The sequence below is a fragment of the Borostomias antarcticus genome, assembly GCF_949987555.1.
Source record: "Borostomias antarcticus genome assembly, chromosome: 23".
NCBI lineage: Eukaryota > Metazoa > Chordata > Actinopteri > Stomiiformes > Stomiidae > Borostomias > Borostomias antarcticus.
In genome coordinates, this window is record NC_140256.1 from 2,257,486 (window position 1) to 2,273,780 (window position 16,295).

General features: G+C 51.9%; 1 protein-coding gene across 1 annotated transcript in view; it reads right to left on the reverse strand.

The window, feature by feature from the left end:
* Positions 1-3,081: 3,081 nt before the first annotated feature.
* The window catches only part of LOC311324671 (AP2-associated protein kinase 1-like), a gene marked incomplete at its 5' end in the record, with an annotated part of 28,832 nt that continues 15,618 nt past the window's right edge, over positions 3,082-16,295 (reverse strand). The window contains 5 exon segments of the mRNA XM_084457205.1: positions 3,082-4,173; positions 12,557-12,643; positions 13,178-13,324; positions 14,186-14,287; positions 15,300-15,404. Of these exon segments, the coding sequence (XP_084313331.1) occupies positions 3,272-4,173; positions 12,557-12,643; positions 13,178-13,324; positions 14,186-14,287; positions 15,300-15,404 (1,343 nt within the window). The 3' untranslated portion in view covers positions 3,082-3,271.

Sequence of the window (16,295 nt, forward strand, 5' to 3'; positions counted from 1 at the left end):
GCTGCGTAATTTCCTTGTACTGTCCTTGAAGTTGCGTGGCGTTGCAGCGCCTTGCTGCCCTCTGCAGGTGGGGATGACGAACTGCAGTGCATCGAGATTTCTTTATACAGGTATGAGGGAGTAAAATGCTTTCTGACTCCTCAAGCTTGAGCTGCAACAACAGATTAGAACAATGTAATACAATAGAATAAAAATTAAAGTATGGTATGTGTGTGGTGTGTGTGTGTGTGTGTGAAAAGTGCAAATGTGCATTGTTCGCATGTTGGTGTGGTGTTTGCACAGTCTGTCTGAGGTTCTGTCAAAACTGTGTTGTGTGTATCAAGTTGTTGACTTCTCTCCTGTATATCAGAGAGGTGCAAACCGATCACAGGTGAAAAACGTGACAAACATGCAAAAACATACATACACAGATCAAACAAATGACCTATTTTGGATTTAAAACAGTTATTTTCACCTAAAGGTGACAAGTCTGCACCCCTGGTATATCATCTGCCCTTATGCGCCTTATTAAGTGAGTTATCTTCTTCAAAACACTGTAGGATAGGTGGTTTGAGAACATTGAGTTTAAGCTCAGTTTCCTAAAAATCAAAATAGCTCGTATTTCAATGGCAGGAATGAAATGTAGAGAAGGTGGAACCTAATGAATGGGTCAGGATAAATAAGTGAGCTGACCAGTACTCAGTGTAACACAACGTGTGTGAGTTAATAGGAAGGGAATATGTGTGAATAAATCAGAGGTGTGTGAGAGAGTGAATGAGAGAGGGAGAAAGAGAAATACTATTATTCAAATGTCTCGTTTACATTCATTTAATTATCTTTATATAATGACATACAACATATTATAATAGCTTTCATCAAAGGCAAGCTTTGGATGACTCAAGTATTTTGATATGGGTGCCATAGATGTCAGCAGGGGTGGGCTTGCTGTTGAATCAGCCGCCTGACGTTCCTACGCGTTCCTGGACTACAGTAAAGACAACGGGAAAAACATGTTGCAATTCAGGTTCACAAAACTGTGCAGCTACGATAAATGTATTTGTAGAGCAGGTCTACATAATCACAGCCGATGCAGTCTTCATTTGCACAGCAAAAACTGCCAAAGAGTGAAGAGTAATAAATGTCATACAGTCACAGTGAAGATGAATTAACAATTTGACTTCCCCTAATGCAAGACAGCAATGATCCTTGTACTTTGGATGAAACAGCTGTGGAGCTCACGATTGGCTCCCATCACCCAATGAGAACAGGGGGATTCAAAGTGCTTCAAGATTCTAGAACAGACATTAAAATACCAAACGCATTCCAGCTGGCGATGAAAACAAAGGCAGAACACGGAGTGAAACATTCTGTTTTTCTCTTCAATTCGCCGGAAATCATTACTGCTAATATTCAGTTGTTGCTATAGGAAATGTCTTGTGATGGATGGATTGTATGGAGTGAGGCGGCCCCCTTCGAGAGCTACTGTATATCCTAAGCACTTCTAATGTATAATGAAGGGAGTGTACAGTAGGTAGTTACGAAGTGCTGATTAGGAAGAGCTGTGCATGGTCGGGCGTTGATTGAGTAGAGGTGCTCCTTTGAAGCTAGGAGGAGTAGATGCTGATAAGGCCTGTAGTGAAGATGCAGATTGAGACTGTGCGAACATCGCTGAATATTATAAGGCCTCAGAAATAGTCCTTTGTGTCAGTTTTCTGCGTTCCTGTGATGTTAAGCAATCCAACACGACATCCAAAATATGTACACACGGAGAATCGTGAGGAGAATACAGACTATATTACTAAGAAGCCCTGACTTTGTACATCCGTAAAAGATAGTCTTGTGTTTTGAATGACGTAGATCATGCCAAAGATCCATAAGGCTGACGCAGCACATGGGGTCAACTTGTACATGTACGTATATTCCAGACTAACCCAGTTCTATCCATGTTGGTTGCAGCACAGAAAAGTAACGGACCACTTTAAACACAATACATGATTAATAGACTTGGTTGAATCAAAACACAAAACGGCTAAAATGTGGTCACACTTCACTATTGACATGTGCAACATAATCCAGCATCTGATTAATATCATTATAAATTACCAAATACAACAGCAGCACTACTGTCTAGATTTAAATGCCATTATTTTACCTGGTATAAGGATGGAAATAAACCCTGGAAAAAAGATATTCAGACCATTTCGAAATAATATGTATATGGACGACAGACATAGGAGATTTTTCTGGTCCCTACTGAAGGAAAACTACAAATATGGAGGAATGGTTTTACCAGGACACACCAGAGCGCTCATGGGAAAGTGAGTCCTAAGGGTGAATCTGCTATTGACAGTGGACAGAGTGAAGGAGCTGGAATGGTAGAAAGCAGAAGTAGGAATAAACATGCGAGTGTCGTCTGCAATCCAGGAAATGAAACCTTCCAACTGCCCCGAGCGCGGTTCTCTTACGGAACGATGGTTCCGCTCTGATAGGAGAACCGTACGTGAGGTAGGCAGACAAACAAACAAACAGACAAACAAACAAACCATCCCTGTTCGTACCGAACGATTGTAACACCAAAGTACAGAATATGACAGCAACCAGCACAGAACCAGGGCTCTGGGTTCTACTGCAGCAGGAAAGTGCTTTGATGACCCTTTTTGCTTTAAAAAAACAAAACTCATCTGAGTCAGTGAAGGATGGGAGTGGAGGAGGGTGGGGGGGAGGAGTTAACGATGGGGGTGGAGTGTTAACGATGGGGGTGGAGGAGGGTGGGGTGGAGGAGTTAACGATGGGGGTGGAGGAGTTAACGAAAGGGGTGGAGGAGTTAACGAAGGGGGTGGAGGATGGGGGTGGAGGAGTTCCATGCAGCCCTGCGGTGGAGGAGGATGGGGGTGGAGGAGTTAAGGATGGGGGTGGAGGAGGAGTTCCATGCAGCCCTGCGGTGGAGGATGAGTGTGGAGGATGGGGGTGGAGGATGAGGGTGGAGGATGGGGGTGGAGGAGGATGAGGGTGGAGGAGGAGTTCCATGCAGCCCTGCGGTGGTGAAGAATGAGGGTGGAGGAGTTCCATGCAGCGCTGCGGTGAAGGATGAAGGTGGAGGAGTTAACGATGGGGGTGGTGGAGGAGTTCCATGCAGCCCTGCGCTGCGTCTCAATGCTGGTGACGGCATGCGATACGCCTGCTCTAGTGTCCTGCTCCGTGTCAGTGACCCCCGCGAGCGTTCCCCTGGTCAGTTCCTCCGGTCAGTTAGTTCCTCTGGTCAGTTCCTCCGGTCAGCGCCTTGGCCCCTCCCTCAAGGCTTCTCCTGCGGGGCTTTGAGGCGGAAGGGCGCCGACACGAAGGGGTCGACGGCGCTCACCTCCGACGTCCACGAGTGCAGAGGGCCCACGGGGACGGACCCCACGGCGGCCTGCCTGCCCAGGCTGGTCACCGCCCTCAGGGACGCCACGGCCTGCTGCGGCACGGGGCCCTCGAAGTGCCGGGAGTACTTGGCCAGGGCTTGGGGCCGGAAAGGCTGCGAGGCCACGGGGCCCAGGAGGACCTGTTCGGGGGCCACGGGGTGGGGCCGGGTCAGGGGAGTCTGACCGCTGACTCCCATCGCCTCCTTCCTCTTCCCGAAGGGAGCCTGTAAGAAGACGTCCGGATGGGGCAGGACTGTGGAAGGGGGGCGCGGGAAGGGGGCGTTGGCGAACACATCGGCCGCGGCCTCTTGCGCGATCCGAAACGGGGCTTTGGAGAAGACGTCGGGGGGGGCCCCGGGGCCCGGTTGGGGGGTCTGGTGGGAGTGCTTGTGGACGTGAGCGGGGGCAGGCTGATGGGAGGGGTGGAGGGGTAACTGGGAGGGGTAGGGGGGTAACTGGGAGGGGTAGAGGGGTAACTGGGAGGGGTGGAAGGGTAACTGGGGGGGGTGGAGGGGCAACTCGGCCAGCTGCTCCTCCTCTTCCTCAGAGTCCAGCAGCAGAGGTCGGGAGCCGCTGCAGTCCAGGGCCGATTCGTCGTTCTCGCCGGCCCCTCTACCCTCCTCCTCCTCCTCCTCCTCTTCCTCCTGGGCTCCCTCCTGCTCCTCTTCCTCCTCCTCCTCCTCTTCGTCACTGGAGTGAACGCAGCCCCGGTCTGCGGCGAAGCCCCCGCCCGGAAGCTCCGCCTCTCTCCCCTCGCTCAGCGCGGCGTAGCCGTTACTCTCTCCGCTCAGCTCTGCGGAGAAAACAAAAACAACAAAGACACAACTTCAAGAGACAAAAAAACAACAATCCAAGACACGCAGCTGAGGTCTTTAGGCAATGAGACACATGATCACAGCTTGAATGACGACTACCTAAGGCCCTCTGGCGTGGCGGAGCGTCAAAAACTCAACGGTAAAGATGACGTATCTCGCAAAGATGACGCATCTCTACAGCACACCGGGGGACAGAGGAAGCAGCGAGCAGCTAGATGGGCCGCGAGCAACAAGCCAGCGAAACACACGTCCAAAACAACACACAGCGACTACCGCGTACGACACAACCCACACATCACCACACACACAGACTAGACTTCTACACCTACAACATGAAATTACCTTGTTTCCACAAAGTTTTTTTCAGGAGACCAGCAACATCAAACTAAATACAAATCGCTAAAAACCCTTCTAACAGTTCCTCTTGTGCCATGTCAACGGCAGCAGCGGCCGGCGGGTTTAGTTAGGGCTGTTGTTCTGTGAGCTTTGTAAGGATAGACGGACCTAAAAAAGACAGGAAGGAGGTGTAGAAACAAGGGGTGAGAGGTCATACTGGAGTCCCAGCAGAGTTAGAGGGGGACTGATGGAGACAGAGAGACAGACAGAGAGCAGAAACAGGGACAGTCTTACCTGGGCGGCGTGGGAGGGCGGAGTTAGCCGGTAGATCCGGAGGGGGAGGGTTAGTGGCGGCCAATAAGGACGCAGCTCCTCAGTCAGCGTGGTAGGAGCTGGGTAGGGTGTGAGCTACTCAACCTTTCAGCGTTTAGAACCATCTCAACACCAGTGATCACTACCGTTTACTGACTCAACGTCTCACTTGGACGAGCCGTGGACGCCGCCGCTGTGTCCGGCGTGTTAGTGGGTCAACTCGGTGAGAGCAGAGTTTTAATAGGCCCAGAGTGAGTGAGAGACGGACGTTTCTACGCCTGGGTGTCAACGTGGTTCACCGTGAGCATAAAAACCCCCAGAGACCCGAGTTCCATTCACATTTACAAGTTTATTTAACATCCCTTTCTTTTTTGACTTATTTTTTTTTCCTCAATTCATAAAAATAGAAGGTACACACTAGATAACTCTTCGCTCTCGCATGTGGACATCTGCCGTCAAGTCAAACAGTTTTGATCCAAACCATAATGTAATTGATTGGACTTGCAGCTGTCTTACCCCCAGCCAAACACACTAGGAACATGGGCTTCACAGCAGCACTATTCAAACTACGGGCAAGGCTACACCTCTACTGAACACAGCTCTCGCTGTCTAAAGATAAGCATTACTGCAGAATTGCATAGGTTAGCCACACTAAAAACTGCTAATGACTTTTACTGTACAACAATTGAATTGAGTGGATATCAAAAAAACAAGAGTAGGTGACCTGTCCACACAACCTTCATGGTCTACTCTGTCTAGGTGTACCGTGACTAACCTTCGCAGAATGTGGTTTGTAGGGGAGGGCGAACTATTCATCAGAATGTTTATATTTCAAAGAAAAAACGAAAGAAAAAACTTTAACTTAAAGTATATCATATAGTAGTTATAACATCTCAATGGAAATGTATCTTTAGTAAAATCTCATTTTGATATGCAGTATTTTCCAAAGAACAGTGATCAGATCTTTCCCTCGTCTTACTGTAGGAGCAGGGTACATTAAACAAACAGGGCTTGACTGTGCTTGCGGACATTGGCTAGGGCGTGGCCAGTCATACTAGGGCGTGGCCAGTCATACTAGGGCGTGGCCAGTCTCATACTAGGGTGTGGTCAGTCATACTAGGGCGTGGCCAGTCATACTAGGGTGTGGCTGGTCTCATACTAGGGTGTGGCCGGTCTCATACTAGGGTGTGGCCAGTCTCATACTAGGGTGTGGCCAGTCTCATACTAGGGCGTGGCTGGTCTCATACTAGGGCGTGGCTGGTCTCATACTAGGGTGTGGTCAGACTCATACTAGGGTGTGGCCGGTCTCATACTAGGGCGTGGCCGGTCTCATACTAGGGTGTGGTCAGACTCATACTAGGGTGTGGCCGGTCTCATACTAGGGCGTGGCCGGTCTCATACTAGGGTGTGGCCGGTCTCAAACTAGGGTGTGGCCAGTCTCATACTAGGGTGTGGCCGGTCTCATACTAGGGTGTGGCCAGTCTCATACTAGGGTGTGGCCGGTCTCATACTAGGGCGTGGCCGGTCTCATACTAGGGCGTGGCCAGTCTCATACTAGGGCGTGGCCAGTCTCATACTAGGGTGTGGCCGGTCTCATACTAGGGCGTGGCCAGTCTCATACTAGGGCGTGGCCAGTCTCATACTAGGGTGTGGCCGGTCTCATACTAGGGCGTGGCCGGTCTCATACTAGGGTGTGGCCGGTCTCATACTAGGGTGTGGCCAGTCTCATACTAGGGTGTGGCCAGTCTCATACTAGGGCGTGGCCGGTCTCATACTAGGGCGTGGCCGGTCTCATACTAGGGCGTGGCCGGTCTCATACTAGGGCGTGGCCAGTCTCATACTAGGGTGTGGCCGGACTCATACTAGGGTGTGGCCAGTCTCATACTAGGGCGTGACCAGTCTCATACTAGGGTGTGGCCGGTCTCATACTAGGGCGTGGCCGGTCTCATACTAGGGTGTGGCCCGTCTCATACTAGCATCAGGCCGGGAGGAGCTCAGCCAGTGATAGCCGCTCAGGAAAGAACAGATAAGGGGGAGGGGCAGAGATATCAGGAAGCAAACTCCCGTCATGAGCTCTGTGCTGTGATTGGACGAGGGTGCGGTCTGGAGGAATCTGTTCCAATCAAGTAAAGTCCGCCTAAATAAATATGCTGCGTCTACAGCTCAGACTGAGTGAGTAAATTAAATCACAAACGTGACAAAACAAGACAGAGTTGTACTCAGAACGCCACCCCATCAGGAACAGCTGCTTCCTTATACACTAACTATAAGGGGCGCACCGTCCTCCACAACACCAAGCATGAGAGATCGACAAAAATACTTTGGACAAAAGAGAGGGACAAGATCTTTGCACTCTTAAATACAGCTTCATAAAGAATACACAGAAATAAAACCGATTTATTTCACTATAATATGTTCTCATGAATCTTATATATTTCATATTGATACTCACTTCATACATTCATTCTATAATATCAATAGTCACATTTATTCATACCATGATAATATGACATGTCTTTTTTTTAAATATCAAACACTTTTAATCTACTTTTTACTACTGATTTACAAGAGAAGAATGAGGATATTGTGAGGGTGGTTCTATATACATAGGAGTGGTCCAGAGTTGGACACTAGGCCCAGCGATGCAAGGGAGACTGGGGGGTGTGTGATGGGTCCAAGCAACATCAACATGTGTGGGGTATGGATGGTAGGGTGGACAGGGGATGCATGGATGATGTGGGTGACCATGTGCAACATTTAAACTAAAGGGCACATTCAACTAAAGACTGGAGATTGTGGGGTCACACCTGCACAAGAAGGACACGTACCAAACCAGCACTGCTACTGTTCTCTTCTCCCTCTAGGGCCAGACTGTCACGATCTATCTATCAGATCAAACCGCTGACCATGTCACTAAGGACTGTCCGATTTACCGGACACCCAACGGATCGCGTGGCCGGACGGTTGTGGATGACGAAACGATGACGTGGCTCCTGGAGGTGTGCCGGATATATAGCCCGGGTGACCCCTCACCCAGGCTCGGGGTGGGAAAAGGATAGCCCCTCGGCCCCGAGCCTGGGGGGGGGGTGGGGGGGGGGGGGGGGGGGGGGAGTGAAACATCTACACCCAAACGAAGAAGAAGAGCACTATCTCGTTCACGTTGACCTCCGACACCACAGCGCCAGAACGACACGCAGCACACCAACACAACGCTGGCCTCGAACCCTGGTCTAGCAGCGACGCCATGATGAGTTTTCCCTAATGGAACAACTTCTACCCCTCTGCTTTCTGCTCAAAGTAAACCCAAGGGTAACACAAACGCAATGTGAGCTCTTCACGTCATGTAAACGCATCACTGGTAGTTGTAGCATGCATTCTAGCACATCTGCCCTAGATGTTAAGTTCCCTGCCGTGAGGAGCAGGCAAATTAATCACGCATATTCACAATAATACCATGATTGTATCAACGGTTCCATATAATTGTTACATTAAGAGGTATGGTACAAGTGGAGGTACGGAGGACTAGAGGAACGACGCAAAGGACAGCGACAACAATCCCAAGAGACTAATGATTGTAGCGCAGGAGGATGGTCGGGGTACGCCTGCCTAGTGGAGAGTTTTGGGGGGGTAGCTATATAGATTGAACACATATAACCACCATAACTGCGCATGACACACACATGCGCTTTGGAGATCACATTGAGAAACATTTGAGACAAGCCTGGAGGGGGTGCAGTGAGCCATAGCAGTCGGACAAGTCACAGCACAAAGCCCAAGAGGGACAGCTGGTCGTTATCGGTCCCTCGTGACGCTCTGTGTCCAATCACAGAGCAGCTGAGTCCTCCAGCCGAGCTGTGTTGTCTACGGGTCAACCGCTGTCTGGGCTCTAGCAGTAGCCCTAGGCTGCGCTACGGGTAAAAGTGCATCAAGATAACTGGGAGAGAGCCACAGCACGACACTGCTCGTTATACAGTTAGACAGACCCCCCCCCGGACATAAATTAGTTTGCTGGGGGTTTTGCACAAGTGAACCGACAACAGAGCGATGGGGGGATGTGGTCGGGGAGGCGCCAGGCGGGACACGGGGGACAGGACAGTGAGGGACAGAGGACGGCAAATGGAGGACAGCGTGAGTGTGGGGAGTACGGCGCAGCCGGGACAGAAGCAGATGATGTGGCGAGGGGTTAATGGGCGTATCGCCACTATGGTGGGGGTGTGGGGGGCAGGCATGGGAACTACAGCCAGACTACATATGAGGCAAGCGAGGGTATGGAGGCGGGGCCACATGACCCAAGCCAGCTCCTCCGGGTTCACCTGGTTACTGCGGGCGCTACGGACGCACCTGCGGCCCCGCCCTCCGCGCCCCCTACAGGTTAAGATTGCACGCCGCCCCTTCGACGCCCCTTCGACCTCCCCCCCCCCCCCTCCCCCGCCCCTCTCCCCCCCCCCCCGCCCGTCCCCTAGAGGTCGATGAGCTGATCCACCAGCAGGAGAGAGCGGGCCAAGCTGGAGATGCTGGACTCTGAACTGCCACTGCTGTTGCGTGAGTGACCACCTGAAACGTGCCAGAGAGAGAGAGAGAGAGAGAGGGAGAGAGAGAGAGAGGAGAGAGGGAGGGAGAGAGAGAGAGAGAGAGAGAGAGAGGGAGGGAGAGAGAGAGAGAGAGGGGGAGGGAGAGAGACAGACAGAGAGAGAGAGAGAGAGTGAGAGAGAGAAAGAGAGAGAGAGAGAGGGAGAGAAAGAGAGGGAGGGAGAGAGAGAGAGAGAGAAAGAAAGAGAGGGAGAGAGAGAGGGTGCAAGAGAGGGAGGATGAGGTGGTGAGAGTATGGAGGACAGGAAGCAGGGGATGAGTAATATTGAGCGAGGAAAGTAAAATGATGATGGGATGAGGGGAGCGGATGTTTAGACAAAGAAAGGATGGAACAATGGAGAGAGAGAAAGAGGGCAGATTGGGGGTGGAAGGGAGGATAGAGGGGTGAATGGGAAGGAAAGAGGGCAGATTGGGGGTGGAAGGGTAGAGGGGTGAATGGGAGAGAAAGGTAGATTGGGGGTGGAAGGGTAGAGGGGTGAATGGGAGAGAAAGGTAGATTGGGGGTGGAAGGGTAGAGGGGTGAATGGGAGAGGAAAGAGGGTAGATTGGGGAAGGGAGGGTAGAGGGGTGAATGGGAGAGAAAGAGGGCAGATTGGGGGTGGAAGGGTAGAGGGGTGAATGGGAGAGAAAGAGGGCAGATTGGGGATGGAAGGGTAGAGGGGTGAATGGGAGAGAAAGGTAGATTGGGGATGGAAGGGTAGAGGGGTGAATGGGAGAGAAAGGTAGATTGGGGGTGGAAGGGTAGAGGGGTGAATGGGAGAGAAAGAGGGCAGATTGGGGGTGGAAGGGTAGAGGGGTGAATGGGAGAGAAAGGTAGATTGGGGGTGGAAGGGTAGAGGGGTGAATGGGAGAGGAAAGAGGGTAGATTGGGGAAGGGAGGGTAGAGGGGTGAATGGGAGAGAAAGGTAGATTGGGGGTGGAAGGGAGGGTAGAGGGGTGAATGGGAGAGAAAGGTAGATTGGGGGTGGAAGGGAGGATAGAGGGGTGAATGGGAGAGAAAGGTAGATTGGGGATGGAAGGGAGGGTAGAGGGGTGAATGGGAGAGAAAGGTAGATTGGGGATGGAGGGGTAGAGGGGTGAATGGGAAGGAAGAGAAGACAGAGAGAAGACAGTAAGCTGAGGTTATCTACATGCAGCTGCAGCATTTCAGGGTGAGTCAGAAGGAGGTCTTAACTGGACCCTCTTAGTCTCATGTTTACACTAAGGACCAATCATCTCTCTCTAATCCTTGCCCCTCAGAACAGTGTCAAGGGTTAGTGGGTTCAAATCTCCCCCTATGAAAGGGGACAAGACCCTGGGATTGGGTCTAACTAAGCAAAACAGTGCTGGACAACAGAGTGGAGGGTCCCTTTGATGGGGACACTAGGGCCCTTTGAGGGGGACACTAGGTCCCTTTGAGGGGGACACTAGGTCCCTTTGATGGGGACACTAGGTCCCTTTGAGGGGGACACTAGGTCCCTTTGAGGGGGACACTAGGTCCCTTTGATGGGGACACTAGGTCCCTTTGAGGGGGACACTACGTCCCTTTGATGGGGACACTAGGTCACTTTGATGGGGACAATAGGTCCCTTTGATGGGGACACTAGCCGCCAATTCAATCAATACAGAGTTGATAAGGTTACAACTTAAGGCAGGACAGCAGAGAGGCCCACTGGAATGAGAGCATGCTGCTAGCATGGACAGACCTGATGCTCCAGAGAGGGATGTGAATCTCAGGTCCGGTAACCTCACCTGATCACTATCGACTAGCCGACTAGTCGATATACAACGGCTCATAAAACCGTCTTCTACCCCGTGGATAAGAGGGGAGAACTTTCTGAGGAGAACTTTCAGAAGCTCTTGTAACAGCGTTTGGAAGTCAAAGAAAGAACATTTTCTAACATGCATCAGTCAGTAGGCGTTTTAAAAACTGAATTCGATAATTTAATCGACAACAGTGCCGTCTTTAACAAGTGAACTGGTTTGAATAGTTTTTAAAGTGAAACAGATTGAGTAGTGTTACCGACCGCGTTAGATTACACCGAGAGATAAATAACATTCGGGCTATTTCTAAACCGTTAAACGGAGGATTGTAAAACTGTAACTGCTTTATCGCGGCTAAACAAAAAATACTGTACATATACATGTACATACATATAACCGTGCGTCCTGCATGACATGTGAAGTAATATTTACTGACTCTGATCACACGTCTACTGAGGTGAGTACCAGCCTGGCTGTTCGGTTCTCTGCGTTCTCCGCCTCACTGAAGTAACGCCGACATGCCGATATCTAAGATGGTTCAGCATGCTGCTGGTAGACTGGTTGTTTCCTGCTTGCTCGATCGTCTCGTTTAGAGGTCAGGGAAGAATTTTTACAGCTCACTTTTCTGGCCCCCGGGTGAAACTGTTTTTTTGCTTCCCTCTGGAATATGTAGGGGTGGGACCAATGCCCACCTCCCTTGTTCTCTGTAAAGCGCATTGTGTTGCCTCTGTGTACGGAATGCGCTATACAAATAAAGTTTGATTTGATTCATAGGCTACACCCATTTGTTTTTTCAAAGCCGACATACCACCCGATCACACGACATTTCTCACAGGGCAACTCCACTACTGGCTACATCACGCCATCGCGACACGATTCACTCTCGCAGTCAGAGCTGCAGTGGCCAATCTGTATTTCAGGTAAACCGGTTAGGATTTCTTTGCCGAATAACAGGTCTCCCGTCGGTCACTCGACTAATCGGTTAATTGTCTAATCGGTTAATCAACTAATCGGTTGATCGAATAATCGGTTAATCAACTAATCGGTTGATCGACTAATCGGTTAATCGACTAATCGGTTAATCGACTAATCGGTTAATCGACTAATCGGTTAATCGTGCACTTCCCTAGTTCCACGTGGCACATCCAGGATGTGACAAGCTGCACTCATCAGCCTCTCATCAGCGGTGTTCAGTAAGTGAATGGACTCTGCGGTCAGGCCTTCCGAACGAAGGCCCTGAGCATTCATCTTGCCCGGCTGTGAGGGTTGAGGAGGGCAGATGGCGCGACGCTGTGTGCCCTGAGGATGAGTGGACCGACCCGGAGCTGTGGATCCAGACTCCTCACTCTACCGGAGGCCCTATATTTCCGCTGGCCTTACCTTGACCGGCGTTTTTGGAGATGAGCACAGGGATGGGGTCAAACTCGTCCTCAGTGCCCTTCTCCCCGCCCGGGATGAGGTACGAGTCTGCAGGGGAGGAAGAGGAGGTGAAGGGGTGATGGAGGGGGGAGGTTAGCGCAGCCCAGAAACAGAGCGAGAGAGGGAGGGGGAGGGTGCAGGGAGGTTAAAGACAGACGCAGCCAAGGCGGTCACAGCGTTAGAACAAAGCCGTGCATCTTGGGTGGCTTTTTGGCTTTTCTACAAAAATGCGTCTGCAGAACGTTCCGGTTCATCTTAACAGCAAATTAACGAGGCTGCTTTGCCTTTGAACAAAGTACAAGGGGCTAAAGTCCTCTGTGATTGGCTGTTTAATCTGAGTGCTACTGCAGGCCCAGCGGAGTCATCCTAACACGGCACGTCCTGATGACGTCCAGACGAGAGTCGCTGCGCTCTCTGACGCCGGACTGTGGCGGTACTCGGGATCGGGCTGCCGAACACAGGTCAGAGGTCAGAGCCGCTGTGGCGCACTTGACCACAGGTAACACAGAGAGCCGGAGAGAGAGAGAGAGAGAGAGAGAGAGAGAGAGAGAGAGAGAGAGAGAGAGAGAGAGAGGGTCTTACCGGGAGCTGGCTGGCCGGAGGCCGGCGGTACGGAGGTCAGCTCGTCCAGACGAGAGCCGGAGGTGCAGCCGGGAGGGGCGGAGCCAGCGGTGGAGGAGTGAGACAGCAGAGAGCAGCCCAGCAGGGAGTCCTCAGCCACCAGAGGGTCTGAGGGAAGGGAGGAGGAAGCAAGGATGGAGGGTGGAAGGAGAGGGGGGAAGAAAATGAACGTAAAGATTAGTTAAAGGAGAAGTTAGTTCACTGTTTTAACCTCAGGAGAACGGTCAGAGCAAAGAGACTCGCACAACAAGATAAACCGGTCGGACAAAGCATCATATGTCCCTTGGAGCCCTCTAGTGGACAAGGTTCTCACTACAAGCAGAAGGGGAAATCCATGACCTGAGGCCTAATGGTCAAACCCAGGGCTAGTAGTCATGCTCTGTTGCTCCGTCAACCATTACACAAACATTGATACTGTGGCTCCGTTTCGAGCAGATTCCCTCCCACTGTTGAACAGTGCTGAGTGTTTTTCTGTTGCCCCTTAACACTACCCCCCCCCACCCCCCAAACCCCACCCCCCCAGAGTAACGACACAGCTATAAACCCAGGCAGAGGTAGTCGTTCCAGACGGATTGCTACGATAAGGAAACGTCGGCAGGAGAATATTAATGTGGTGCAGAGGCTTGTGTCAGCGTGTTCGTGAAGGCTTCTGAAAGATGACGTCATCTTTTCAACCCCAGGGGGCAGTTAAACAGAGGAGGGGGGGGGGTGGGGCAGCTGTGGAGCTCCTCAAACGTGCATCGTTACTGGGGGGGGGCAGCTGTGGGGCTCCTCAAACGTGCATCGTTACTCATAACGCCGCCGCTTGTTTAGAGAAGTGCGTCACAGTGTGTCGGGACCGGGCCGGTGGTTTGATCAACGACCGTTATTAATGACTGGCAGTCTAAAGACGGGGAGGCGCTACGAGCCGGAGGCCCCTCCCTCCCTCTCTCCCGGTTGGTCAGGGGGGGGGTGGGGGGGGTTACTGACCTGTCAGACCGGCTGAGAGCGGCTCCGTCTGGGCAGGAAGTCTCTGGGAGGGAGGGGCCTCCAGGCCGGCGATCAGAGAGACCACGCTCATCTCTGCCTTGCCTGTGGAGAGAGACGGCCAGGGAGAGATGGTCAGATAAGAGAATAAAGGAGGAGGAGAGAGAGAGGAGAGAGAGAGAGAGGAGAGAGGCAGCCAGGGAGAGAGCAGGTCTCTGTCTGCAGAGCAGGGGGTCTGAACATGAGGGTGAACACAAGCATCTCATATGGAGAGAGAGGAGGACTCAGAGAGAGGAGCAGACAGGAGAGGAGAGAGCAGCAGAGGAGAGAGCAGAGAGAGGGTCAGACAGGAGAGGAGAGAGCAGAGAGAGGGTGAGACAGGAGAGGAGAGAGCAGAGAGAGGGTGAGACAGGAGAGGAGAGAGCAGAGAGAGGGTGAGACAGGAGAGGAGAGAGCAGAGAGAGGAGAGAGCAGAGAGAGGAGAGAGCAGAGAGAGGGTCAGACAGGAGAGGAGAGAGCAGAGAGAGGAGAGAGCAGAGAGAGGAGAGAGCAGAGAGAGGAGAGAGCAGGAGAGGAGAGAGCAGGAGAGGAGAGAGCAGAGAGAGGGTCAGACAGGAGAGGAGAGAGCAGAGAGAGTCAGACAGGAGAGGAGAGAGCAGAGAGAGTCAGACAGGAGAGGAGAGAGCAGAGAGAGGATCAGACAGGAGAGGAGAGAGCAGAGAGAGGGTCAGACAGGAGAGGAGAGAGCAGAGAGAGTCAGACAGGAGAGGAGAGAGCAGAGAGAGGATCAGACAGGAGAGGAGAGAGCAGAGAGAGGGTCAGACATGAGAGGAGAGAGCAGAGAGAGGATCAGGCAGGAGAGGAGAGAGCAGAGAGAGGATCAGACAGGAGAGGAGAGAGCAGAGAGAGGAGAGAGCAGAGAGGGGATCAGAGAGGAGAGGAGAGAGCAGAGAGAGGAGAAGGCAGAGAGAGCAGAGAGAGGAGAGAGGGTCAGACATGAGAGGAGAGAGCAGAGAGAGGATCAGACAGGAGAGGAGAGAGCAGAGAGGGGATCAGAGAGGAGAGAGCAGCAGAGGAGAGAGCAGAGAGGAGAGAGCAGCAGAGGAGAGCCTGTTACCATTGCTGGAGCAGTCTGTGGAGCTGCTGAAGGGGTCAGCCAGGGGTAAGAGGTCAGGGAGGAGTAGAGACGTCTCTGGGGACTTCAGACCCTCAATCAGCTTCTCTGTGCAGCATCCAGACAAGAGAGGAGGAGGAGGAGGAGAGAGAGAGGAGGAGGAGGAGGAGGAGGACAAGAGAGGAGGAGGAGGAGGAGGAGGAGGAGGACAAGAGAGATGGAAGGAGGAGGACAAGAGGGAAGGAAGGAAGGAGGAGGAGGAGGACACGTGGGAAGGAAGGAAGGAGGAGGAGGAGAGGGAAGGAAGGAGGCGGAGGAGAGGGAAGGAAGGAGGAGGAGGACAAGAGGGAAGGAGGAGGACAAGAGAGATGGGAGGAGGAGGAGGAGAGGGAAGGAAGGAGGAGGACAAGAGGGAAGGAGGAGGACAAGAGAGATGGGAGGAGGAGGAGGAGAGGGAAGGAAGGAGGAGGACAAGAGGGAAGGAAGGAGGAGGAGGACAGGAGGGAAGGAAGGCGGAGGAGGAGGACAAGAGAGATGGAAGGAGGAGGAGGAGGACAAGAGGGAAGGAAGGAGGAGGACAAGAGGGAAGGAAATGTGAGAAAAAGGGAGGAAGGAGTAGAGAGAGAGAGAGAGAGATGGAAGGAGAGCGATTGCATTGCATAGCGCAAAGAAGAGAGGAGAGAGAAAGAAAAGGATGTAAAACCGAGCGAATACTGAGTACAAATGAGAGCAAACGTATTGCAAACATTTAGAAAGTGCAGCTGTTAGTCTTGTTGAACGTCGGTTCAGGTGACCTTCCTGGGGTCAGACAGGTCACACACAGGTCACACACATCACCCTCTCTCCAGTAAGGGCACAGAAATATGTGTAACAATCACAGTGCAACAACAACATTCGAGTGCAAAGACCATGCTTGAGTAACCGTAAACCAGTAAATTGTCCACCGGTATATGACGTCAAAGCCCATGCCTTCTTCTCCCAGCAACAACAACACATCAA